This window comes from Trichomycterus rosablanca, chromosome 8 (assembly GCF_030014385.1).
Source record: "Trichomycterus rosablanca isolate fTriRos1 chromosome 8, fTriRos1.hap1, whole genome shotgun sequence".
Lineage (NCBI taxonomy): Eukaryota > Metazoa > Chordata > Actinopteri > Siluriformes > Trichomycteridae > Trichomycterus > Trichomycterus rosablanca.
The window spans coordinates 6,242,236-6,254,274 of NC_085995.1; the positions used below are offsets into that span (position 1 = coordinate 6,242,236).

The window sequence follows — 12,039 nt, forward strand, 5'->3', positions numbered from 1 at the left end:
AGCCTGTACTGTGAGTTTTGTTAGTTTCTTATAAGTTTTTTTGAGAATGTGTTGTTGTCATGCATGTACAGTGGGGCCAAAAAGTATTTAGTCAGCCACTGATTGTGCAAGTTCTCCTACTTAGAAAGATGAGAGAGGTCTGTAATTTTCATCATAGTTACACTTCAACTATGAGAGAAAAAATGAGGGAAAAAAATCCAGGAAATCACATTGTAGGATTTTTAAAGAATTTATTAGTAAATTATGGTGGAAAATAAGTATTTGGTCAATAACAAAAGTTCAACTCAATACTTTGTAACATAACCTTTGTTGGCAATGACAGAGGTCAAACGTTTCCTGTAAGTCTTCACCAGGTTTGCACACACTGTAGCTGGTATTTTGGCCCATTCCTCCATGCAGATCTCCTCTAGAGCAGTGATGTTTTGGGGCTGTCGCTGGGCAACACGGACTCCACAAATTTTCTATGGGGTTGAGGTCTGGAGACTGGCTAGGCCACTCCAGGACCTTGAAATGATTTTTATGGAGCCACTCCTTCGTTGCCCGAGCGGTGTGTTTGGCATCATTGTCATGCTGGAAGACCCAGCCACGTTCCATCTTCAATGCTCTCACTGATGGAAGGAGGTTTTGGCTTAAAATCTCACGATACATGGCCCCGTTCATTCTTCCCTTAACACGGATCAGTCGTCCTGTCCCCTTTGCAGAAGAACAGCCCCAAAGCATGATGTTTCCAACCCCATGCTTCACAGTAGGTATGGTGTGCAACTCAGCATTCTTCTTCCTCCAAGAACTTTTTTTACCAAAAAGTTCCATTTTGATTTCATCTGACCACATGATATTCTCCCAATCCTCTTCTGGATCATCCATATGCTCTCTGGCAAACTTCAGACAGGCCTGGACATGTACTGGCTTAAGCAGGGGGACACGCCTGGCACTGCAGGATTTGAGTCCCTCTCGGCGTAGTGTGTTACTGATGGTCCCTTTGTTACTTTGGTCCCAGCTCTCTGCAGGTCATTCATCAGGTCCCTCTGTGTAGTTCTGGGATTTTTGCTCACTGTTCTCATGATCATTTTGACCCCACGGGATGAGATCTTGACCCTCAATGGTCTTGTATGTCTTCCATTTCCTTACAATTGCTCCCACAGTTGATTTATTCACACCAACCTGTTTGCCTATTGTAGATTCACTCTTCCCAGCCTGGTGCAGGTCTACAATTTTCTTCCTGGTGTCCTTCGACAGATCTTTGGTCTTGGTCATGGTTGACTGTTTGAGGCTGTGGACAGGTGTCTTTTATACAGATAACAAGGTCAATACAGGTAATGAGTGGAGGACAGAAAAGCTTCTTAAAGAAGAAGTTACAGGTCTGTGAGAGCCAGAAATCTTGCTTGTTTGTTATTGACCAAATACTTATTTTTCACCATAATTTACAAATAAATTCTTTAAAAATCCTACAATGTGATTTCCTGAATTTTTTTTTCTCATTTTGTCTCTCATAGTTGAAGTGTACCTATGATGAAAATTACAGACCTCTCTCATCTTTCTAAGTAGAAGAACTTGCACAATCAGTGGCTGACTAAATACTTTTTGGCCCCACTGTATGTGTGTGTAGACACTATTACGTGTGTACACTTGAATTAAATGTATCTACTGGTATACTAGTATACTAATTAACAAAGTACAATAAATGCTTTTACTTGTCATATGAAGTTTGATGAAAATCTTTTTCTGTATATCCCAGAGTGCAGGCTTTGCCATTATACAGAACACTTGGAGCTGAGAGGGTTAAGTGCCTTGCTCACAGGCCCAGCAGTGGAGCCAAGCTTCAAGCCCACAATGCTCTGATTGATAACCCAGAACACTAACTACTGAGATAACAGTGTGTCATTATCTTGCCCCTTATCAGGATGAAGCAGTTAGTGATACTGAATAGAATAGAATGTCTTTATTTGTCATATATACATATACATGTGTACAGTTCCATCCTAGCTTGTTTGAAAGCAGGGGTCAGAGCGCAGGGTCAGTCACTGCACGGCGCCCCTGGAGCAGACAGGGTTAAAGGCTTTGCTTAAGGGCCCAACAGTGGCTGCATAGCAGAGCCTGGATTTAAACCCAAAATCTTCTGAGTGATAGCTCTACCCACTAAGCTACCACTGTCCCCAAATAAATAATAATAAACAAATAAATTATAATGGAAATGTAGCTGTTTTACATGTTGCATGTATCTACTGCTCTCAGAATCAATGTTGAACATGTTAAAATTGAAAAAATTGAACTCTATCTATTTGAAAACCTAAGTGTCATCTTTCATTTAGGCCACGGCTAATTTCCAGCGCAGAAATCCGCAGATAATAGTACTTGAATTTGAAGAGGTGAAAATAAAACGTTTTGGGCGGGTGCACCAAGGGGTTTTAATGAATATTCAATTATCATCAGATTGCTTTTAAATCCCTGTTTGAAATCGGCCTCATGCACCGCCGACTGCTGCCAAAAAGTTTCTTTTTAATGTTCTTTTTAAAGCTCGTAGTGAAATCCTTGTCTGCCAACTTCTCACATCTAATATCCTTTATACACTATAGGGCCAAAAGTATTCGGACACCTGAACATGAGCTTGTTGGACATTTAATTTGAAATATTTACATTACATTTACATTTTCAACATTTAACAGACGCTTTTATCCAAAGCGACTTACACAATGAGCTGAACACATAGAGCAATTGAGGGTTAAGGGCCTTGCTCAGGGACCAAACAGTGGCAACTTGGTGGTGGCGGGGCTTGAACCGGCAACCTTCTGTTTACTAGTCCAGTACCTTAACCACTGAGCTATCACTGCCCCCCAATACAACTGGTATTAAAATAGAATGACTTCTGTGTGATCCTTTCAGCTATAACAACAGCCAATCTTCTGACTTTGAAGTTTGTCTGTGGGAATTTGTGCCAGTTTAGTTGAAAGAGCATTTGTATGGCTGGGCACTGAAGCCTCAGTTGATCTTTCAGTGATGCTGACGTCAGGGCTCTGTGCAGGCCACTGGAGTTTCTTTAAATCAAGAGGCTGGACCAAGAACAGGTCTTCCCTAAACTGTTGCTGCCTAGTTGGAAGCGTATAGTTTTCTTTATATAATTTGTTAGAGCTGTTAGCAATTTTTGTGTCCGAAACACATGAATTCCATAACTAAAAGGGGTGTCTTAATACTTTTGTCTACATAGTGTATGTCCAAGTATTGTTTTAACTGTATTTAAATAAACATTGAGTTAAAGAAAGCAGAATATTAAGCAGAACACGTTTGAAGCTCACTGTCATATAAATCTGTCTCTATTTAATCCATGAAACCATCCCATTCCTCTTCGGGAATATATTTGATGTCAAAACATGAAATGATAATTGCAAGTCAGTTGGAATAAAGAATTTTGATTTGATTCCAGACAGATAATTAGCATTTGATCTTTTAAAGTCTTTTATTCTTGTTTTTAAAGTGACTTTGCAAACCCTTTCTCTTGCAAGAAAAATAACTTGCAAGTATAATGAGTTTGTGTACTTTACATCTGTCCAACAGCGCACACGCAGCGATTCTGCCAACCGCCAGGTCTGTACCCTAATTATCCTCAACAGCAAAGTCTCATAAGTAAGCAGCTGTATCTAAAACTCCTCTTTGAGCTCTGTACTGTCACTGCATGTTAAAAAGCCCGCACCTGAGGCGAGCATGAGACGCACTGACACCTGCAGCTCGGCTTAATTGCTGTGATTAGCTCTCTCGTGGGGATAATTGTTGGTTGCTATAGCTGAAATTAGTGTTTTTCTGTATAATTTGCACTCGTTTAATGAGAATGTATATGTATAATAAACAATTCATCAAAAGAAATGTAAACAATCCTGCACTTTGATGAAGACTCACGGCTCACAGAATGATCCTGACTTTATTAATATGTAGTTGCTTCTTTTTTGCTTTTACACTAGATAACCAAACATATATAGAACTGACCATGTGCTTGCTGGACAAGCCATTGCAAAACCACAGGCATTAATACAGTGTTGATCTCTACAATATTTCAGTGTATGTCTATGGGAACTGTTAAGGAAAGGAACTGTTGTTGGATGAGAAAGCCTGGCTAACAATTGATGTTGCACTGATCGGTAATTGATTTGATATAATTTATTTCAGGGTTGGGTCATGACCCTTAGGTGGGTCGCAAGCCGAAAAAAAGGGTTATATAATAATAACTAAATAAACTTGTATGCAAACGCCCCTTGTGGAAGATTTATGTTACATCTTGTAAACCACAATGGGACCAGATTATAATGTTATGGCAGAGAGAGTAAGATGCATTGCTTGTGCCGCCTGGGTTGCATAAAAAATCATGGACAAAATGTTCTTTGCTTGAAAAAAAGAGTTATTTTATACTCATGTTAGCAATAGGTGCAGCTAAAGGACAAAAACACATTTTGCAAATCGTTGACCATGTAGTGTATATGTGTGTGTGTCTCTCTGCAATGGCTAGGCATCCTGTCCAGTGTTTTCTGGGTGGGGCTGGATCCACTGTGACCCTAAAGTGGTCAGTAAAAATAGATGAATCAGTGCTAGTAAGATTATGAATACTTTGAAGACAAATAAAATGAGACACATTTTTGTTTGCCATACTTTGATGCTATTGTTAATTATGTAGCTCATAATAAATATACTATAGTTTTCACATATAAAAAATAACAAGTCTTTAAAGACAATAATTAGCCTTATTAAATTTGTACACATATATGTGTCATTATATGTTTAATGCATAGTTTGCAATGACATTTTGTGTTTAAAAAAAAATAAGCATTTTTTATTACCTCCCAAACTCGTTACTGCTTAAAATAGTGATGTACAGTGATTCATATTCAGGGCATGTGGTTTTTCAAAAGTGCCTCTGTAGCAAAAAATCCTTTGCACATCAGACCTGTTCTAAAGTGTTTTTTCCCCTGAATCCTGACGTGATTCATGAGACGTACTTCCTGCCAGAAGATTTTTTTGCTTGTATGGCTTTTCAGAAAACAGCTGTTTGGGGCTTTGATTAGTCGTGGGTGGCACAGTTGGTGGTGTTGGTGCTGCACAGCTTTAGCTATGTGTTTGGCATGTTCTCTCAATGGATTATCTCTGTATACTAAGATTTCTTCTTACATGCTGTAAAAACGCCAGGATTTTGTTTGGCTGCTCTAAACTGCCATTCATGTGAATGAGTGAGTGTATGTTTGTGTATGTGGTCCCTGGATGTGTTCTAATTACATAAAAAGGGGAGTATGCAGTTAGAATAAATGTGAAGTTAAATAGAACATCTCAGAACAAAATCTGACTTTGAGTTGAATAAACTTGTAAGCATTTCAAAGTAGAAATCAATATGAAACATTAAAAATTAACTTAACTTTGCAAAAATGAGTGAACTGATAAAACTTATCGTGAGGTTTTGCCAGAATGTTTTATTTTAGTTTTTTAAAATTAAAATCCAATATATTCTTGTGCATGATTAGAAATTGTTTCACTTTGATCAGGGTTGCAGTGGGTTTGTTGCCTAAAACTAATCTCTACCTGAAGCACATTGATTAGAATTTCATGACCATGGACAGTGCCTAAATAGTGAGTGAGCTTATACACTACGAGCGTTCTTCAAAAAGTGTCCACACTTTTAAAACTCTATTTATTAACAAATTCAAAAACAAATGAAATCACTTTTCTACATCGTCACCTTCCGATGCATTTTTCCAGCATCATACCAACTTTTAATGCCATCAGCAAAAAATGTTTTTGGTTGAGTGCGTAGCCACTGATGCACCGCTGCTTTTACTTCTTCCCCTTAAAGCTTCTTTGAGCGTCCAAGAGGTGGAAATCAGAAGGCGCTAAATCCGGACTATATGCTCTTTTTCAGTCTCTCAGACACGACCAATTACTACTCCTCCCGCCCTCACTGTTTCCAAATAAAACATAAAAGTGTGAAGTTGTGGAAAGCAGGGGCACTTAGGTGTAAGTGTTTTGCCTTGCTGTGGATTGGTGCCCTGTTCAGGGTGTTTTTTGCTCTATGCCTGTTGTCCTTACAAGTTTTAATGTATGAATAAATATATAGTTTGGTTACTGCTGCTTATTTAATTTGAGAGATTTGCCCATCAGAGTGAAAAGTGTGACAACCGACCCCGAACTCCCCATGTGAGTATTAATCTGCTTTTACAAAAGCCTTCGGGAGGAAAGATTGGTAGGGGGAGCTGGGGGGCGGTGTTGTTGCTGACTTCGTGGATGCCGCATGGCAACACGGGTCCTGGACGCCAGAGTTCGATCCTTGCCTTCACTGTCTGTGAGGTGTATCAGGTGTTTTCTCAAAAGCCTTCGGGAGGTGATCTGGTTACTATAAATTGCGCCTAAATGTAAATCTGCGAAGGTGTGTCACATCGCAATGGTCTGGAACCATTTCGTGCGCCCAGTGTTTTCGCGTGGCTCCGGACGCACCACACTGATAAAAAGAATGACTGTGAACAGCTCGCGTTTGAGACTGGAGGAGCAGTAATATGAATCATCACTTTGTGTCGCACGCTGGTGTAGGTGGTGCATCCACCAGTGCGAGCTGATAGTTCAGAACGGTCAGTGTGTCGGATGTGCCCTCGCAGGCGGCGGCGCGCACTGAAGGGCTGCTAGAGCGGGAGAGAGCGTCTTTCCTCTCGGTCTTCACGACTCAGCCCTGCGTAAGTGGATGGCGGGAGAAGGTCATGAAGGTACTTGCTAGCTTTGAGTCGAATCTGGGCGGCTGTTACGGCAGAAGGAGCGCGCCCTGCCCATCAATTATTCATTCGTGCGGCGGAAAGCGGCGGGAAAGCCAAAGGCAGAGAAGGCACGGCACGCTGCTCGGCGCTTCCTGCGTTCTCCGAGTCATGCCCCAGTGCGAGGACGCTTCAAGAAGAGCCGACCGAGAGGACCAGGGAGGATGAAGGACACGACAGGGCAGGATTATAATGAAGCTGAGCGGGAAAGGAGCGTGCGCCCTGGTGTCCAGCAGCCTGCTGCTGGCGTGCGCCTTGAGCTCGGCGGTGGTTGGCTTCGAGTGCCTGTCTCTTGGTGCCAAAGTGAGGGCGCACTTCCAGCTCAGCGCGACCGCCGGCGCCTTTTACTCTGGCATCCTGCTCGGATTCGGCCAGGTGCTGCTGGGCATGGCACTACTTTGCTGCAGGGGCAAACCGGCGTGTCGCAATTTTTTTCTCTTCGGGCTGCTCGTGTTCCTTCTCGGAGTGCTAACAGCTTTCTCCGGGGCCGTGGTGGACGGGGACGCGGTGTCGCTGGTGGAGAGGAAATACTCGCGTTACTGTCCGGACTCGCTGGATGTACCTGCAGCGTGCGGTCGTCTTAAGGATTACCAACGCGGCCTGGTCGCTTCCACGGTGCTAAACGCACTCGAGTGCCTGCTTGGACTCGTTAACCTGGTGGTGATCAAGCGCTACCAGGCGGAGCAGTTCTACCGGAGGCGCAGGGCGCACCGGCGCAGGAGTCTTTTACTCACCGAGGAACGGGAACTTACAACCACGGTCGATTTTAGGACGGTTTCCTACATAGATCTGGCTGTTTCTAATCCACAGGTGTGCCAGTTCGGCAGGGAGGCGCGCAGAAGCGGCCATCCGTCCATCGAGCTCCCGGGATACGCGCCCTCCCAAAACGAGCTGGACCACGTGCACCGTTTCTGTTACCCGTCTCCAAACGATTCACCCCCGGCTTATGAGGACATATTTCCTGTAGAAGTGAGGAACTGTTAAAGTTGCAAATCATCCAACTTTGAAATCTGCACTGACAATCATGGGTGATTTGGCACCATCACCAGACGCGCACTTACAGGCGCACTTACAGCGCGTCTGTCGCTTTCTCAGCCAAAAATGTAACTGCGTTGGCTTTGCCTCGTTGGAATTGAGCAAAAAGACGCAAAATTACAGACATGGTAAGATATATTCAGATAAATGTATATTCAGAAACATTTCCACCCAGCGTTTGTTTTCACACTGACTGATTGTACACAACATCTTATGCTCATGTAAGTCTGTTGCTGTTACTCCATTGTACTGCCTACGTTTGGGTAATAAATAAAAAATATATACATATTTTAACGATCTCTATATTTCATCCAAAGTGGTCCGAAAGCCCAGTTCATTCATCTTCAGTAACTACTTTATGCTGTTCAGGGTCGCAGTAGATCCGGCGCCATCAGGAATCATTAGTGCGCCAATCCATTGTAAGGCCTTTGTAACTTTTGGCTGGTGTTGGGCTGGTCAGACTGCTAAAATTAACCTTATATCCAAAACCCCTCTAAAACCATCCAACAAGACTGGCCTGACCAGCCGAGGGGAAGAAGATACCTGAGACAGTGACCAGAAATCAGGTTCAGATGCTTTGTGCTGATGATAAGTATTTTATAGTAAAATTATTTAAAATAAGTCAGTTTAAGGTCAGAATATGGATAGACAGTGGACATCATCATAAACTATAGTCAAATAGAGGAGTTAAACTAAAACTATGTCCACAGTGTAATCAAATTTACAAGTGTACCACTATTAACCACAAATAATGAAAGTACTGTAATACATATTTAAGCTAACGTTTATAGTGTCTGAGTAATCACATAGGAAGCACATCATTTTTTATAAACACCACAGGCATATTTAGCACATGATTTTTTATAAACATCACAGGCATATGTAGTACATCATTTACACCACAGGCATATGTAGTACATCATTTTTTATAAACACAAAATGCCTATATAGCACATTGTTTTTTTATGAACACCACATGCATATGTACCACATCATTTTTTATAAGCACCACAGGCAATATAATTTTCACTTTACTGTTTATTAGTGTTACTCTTTTACGTTTTAGTTCAGAAAGTTTAGACCATCCTAGAAAGTCAACTAAACAACCTAACCATGAATGAATAATGCCATTGTTCCATTATGGAATTTGTCACTGCACCAGAAAAGTGTTTCCTGCTCAGTCCTTCCATAACAAAATAAAACTCGTGTGTTGTTTGTGTTGCCTTAAGAGGTCAGAGAAATATTTTAGTTAAATATAGTTAATAGTCTTAAATCCTTCTGACTCTCTTAGATCTGCACTAAAGATCATGTGTGATTTGGTTTCATTGGTAGATGCACAGTAACCATGCATCTTTTCCTTCTGTCTTAGCTAAACAAACTAAATGCACTGGCATCTATTCAGTAACTTGTGTTCACATACATTTTTAAGTATAAAGTTTCTCAATTTCATAATTTCCAATTTAATTCCCATTTATCGAATAATGTATCTACTAAGATTTAATAGTAATTACTAAATAATTGGCTTGGAAATATATCACATATTGGTCTTGTTTAAGAGTTACAGTAAAAAGTGTACATATTTATTAAGTATGAATATAAAATTAGCATTATCAGGTCATATTTATGGCATAAAAATGATTACATATTCTTCATCTGTTCTTCAAGAATGATCAGCGGATTTGTAAATTTCCAAAAACCAGTGCATTTCAGATACAAAAATTGATACAAAAATTGATCTAACCAACATCTGGACTGGGCTTATTATTAGGCAAACATTGGTAAAATTGCTAAAAATAATGATAATAATTTTTCACATACACGAGTATTTATATTACTAGAGAAATAAAATAAATGTTATTGCCAATTGAAAAGATTAAAACATTTGTGTGTCTTGATAAACTTATGACAGTGTGGTGGCACAGCTGATAAAGTCAGTGGGGCACAGCAACATGGGTCCTGGAGTCATGGGTTTGATTCTCACCACTGATGGTGTTTTTTCCATGTGTGAGTTTATTCGGGGTACAATTCCTTCTACCTTCCAAATGCAAGATGAAGGACTGTCTGCTTAAAATTGCTGTGAGATCAGTGAAGGTGTGGGTATGTCTAATGATCATGTGGCACCTAATTCAGGGTGTATTCCTGCCTTGTACACAGTGTTTTACACCCCTGACAAATAAACTGGTTATTAAAATGAGTGATTTTAAAGAAACATTGAACAATAATAATTGTATATGAGTGCACATATTCATAATAATGTTACATTTCCCTTAATGGTCCAGAAAATAACACTGTGCCAACATTATCCCCAATTATTAACAAACATTTATCCAAAAAAGCCTGTTTTTCTTAAACTAGACACACAGCACTGAAATTATAGGGACATTAAAGCCTACATTAAAGAGAATGAAACCTAATGGAATGAAACCTCTAAATGTGTGGAATAGGGTGATTATATACCTGTGATGTTGTGGCTGTGCAAAAGAAAGCAATGAAGGTAAGCAAAGCATTCCGAGTGCACACACCGATGTGCAAATTCATCAAGATTTCGAGGTTTTATTTGTTAAATCAGCAGAAGCTGTGAAAAGCAGTGATGAGCTTGGGAACCACAGAAGAAAGGATTTACATTGCATCATTTTTCATAGATACTGTTTCATTTTGATTCATATTTTCTCTCAGACATTTTTTAGATTTAAGCATGAACAAGCACAGTGAGGACAGTTATACCCAGTTCCAAAAAATGGAGCAGTAGAAAAATATCAGCAAAACAAACAGCAATAATTAGCAAATCTGTTTGGATTTGTATTCAGTCAGAAGAGTTATAAAGACAAGATATTAAATGTTTTTCCATTCAGAGTTTAATGGCTGAAATACAGTATGTTCCAAAAACGTTGGGACAGGGGCTGGATTTCAATACCTTTTTTTTCAACATTTTATATAATCGTGAAGATGCCAATTGCAGTAGCTGTGAAAGTGGATTTTTCCTCTATTATTCCTCCGCATAACACTTCAGCTGCTTAACAGTCTGGAATATATTGCACTTCATAATGTCCATATGTGCAGGATATGGCTTGGCATTATCTAGCTGAAACAAGCAGGGACGTCTCTCAAAAAAAGAAAACATCTCGATGGCAACATATGCTGCTTCAAATTGTGTATATGCTTATGAGTAATAATAGTGCCCTGACAGATGTGCAAATTAGCCAGTCCTTTGGCACTAACACACCAACATATCATGACAGATGCTGGCTTTTGAACTTTATGTTAGTAACAAATAGGGTTGTTTTTTTTGCCAGAGAACACAAATGTCCATATAAAAAAAAAAAAAAACAGTTTGATAGGAAGACTCATCAAATCACAGCATGCCTTTTCAGTTTGTGATGGAGTTTGAGCCCAAAAAAAGTCTGCAGCATTGACTGTTATGTGTGACTGACACATATTTCATAGCCCATGGGGTTTATTAATTACAATAGCATGTCACTTTTGTTTGTTGAGTTTTCTTCAGATATCTACAAAAGAGATGCTTCAAAAATCTTTTGAATGCTGAGGTTAAATCCCACAATTTCTGGCATTCATGCTTTAAGAAGCATTGTTCATGAACTCTTGGACTATTTGCAAATGTAGTTTTTGCCAAATGTCATGCCTTTTGTTAATACGGCCAGTTATCTGCTCAATTATATTTGTACATTTTCCTCTTATTGTAGTCATATCCAGTTCACACAATTGTAACTTCTTGCAGACTATTGTGTGCTAAGAGTCTGACACTACTGTCCATGAATCAACCATTCCTCATGCAGGCATCTTGACCAGACAGCAGAGGCTGCAGTTGCAAAAGCAATGAGAAGCCCCTTTGACCATTCTTTGCCACCATTTCTATGTGTTTCCAGTCGTTGCTGATTTGAACTTGTGAGCTCAAGATCGTGGTGGCCGGCTAGTGCATTAGACCACTGCATCACCAGTGCACCCTAAAACATATTTTTTTGAATAATTCCGCAAACCACTCGCTCTTATATTGTAGATGTACAAACTGACTTGTACGCAATACAGCAGCTTTTGAGACTCTATCTCTGGCAAGTGAAAAAAAAACATCCCGGTGACTGCTTTATAAAAGATTGGAAGACAATAAGCTATATGGCCAAAATGTGGATACCTGACCATGAGTTTGCTGGACATTCTGTTCCAAAACCATGCACATTATTATGAAGTTGCTTTTTGCATTAGGGGCTGCAACAGCCTC

The 12,039-nt window shown here is 40.1% G+C and overlaps 1 protein-coding gene across 1 annotated transcript; it reads left to right on the forward strand.

The window, feature by feature from the left end:
- Positions 1-6,721: 6,721 nt before the first annotated feature.
- LOC134318829 (transmembrane protein 271-like) lies at positions 6,722-8,053 on the forward strand. The gene has a single exon (XM_062999773.1). The coding sequence runs from the start codon at positions 6,963-6,965 to the stop codon at positions 7,752-7,754; it is 792 nt and encodes a 263-aa protein (XP_062855843.1). The 5' UTR covers positions 6,722-6,962; the 3' UTR covers positions 7,755-8,053.
- The last annotated feature ends 3,986 nt before the right edge of the window (positions 8,054-12,039 follow it).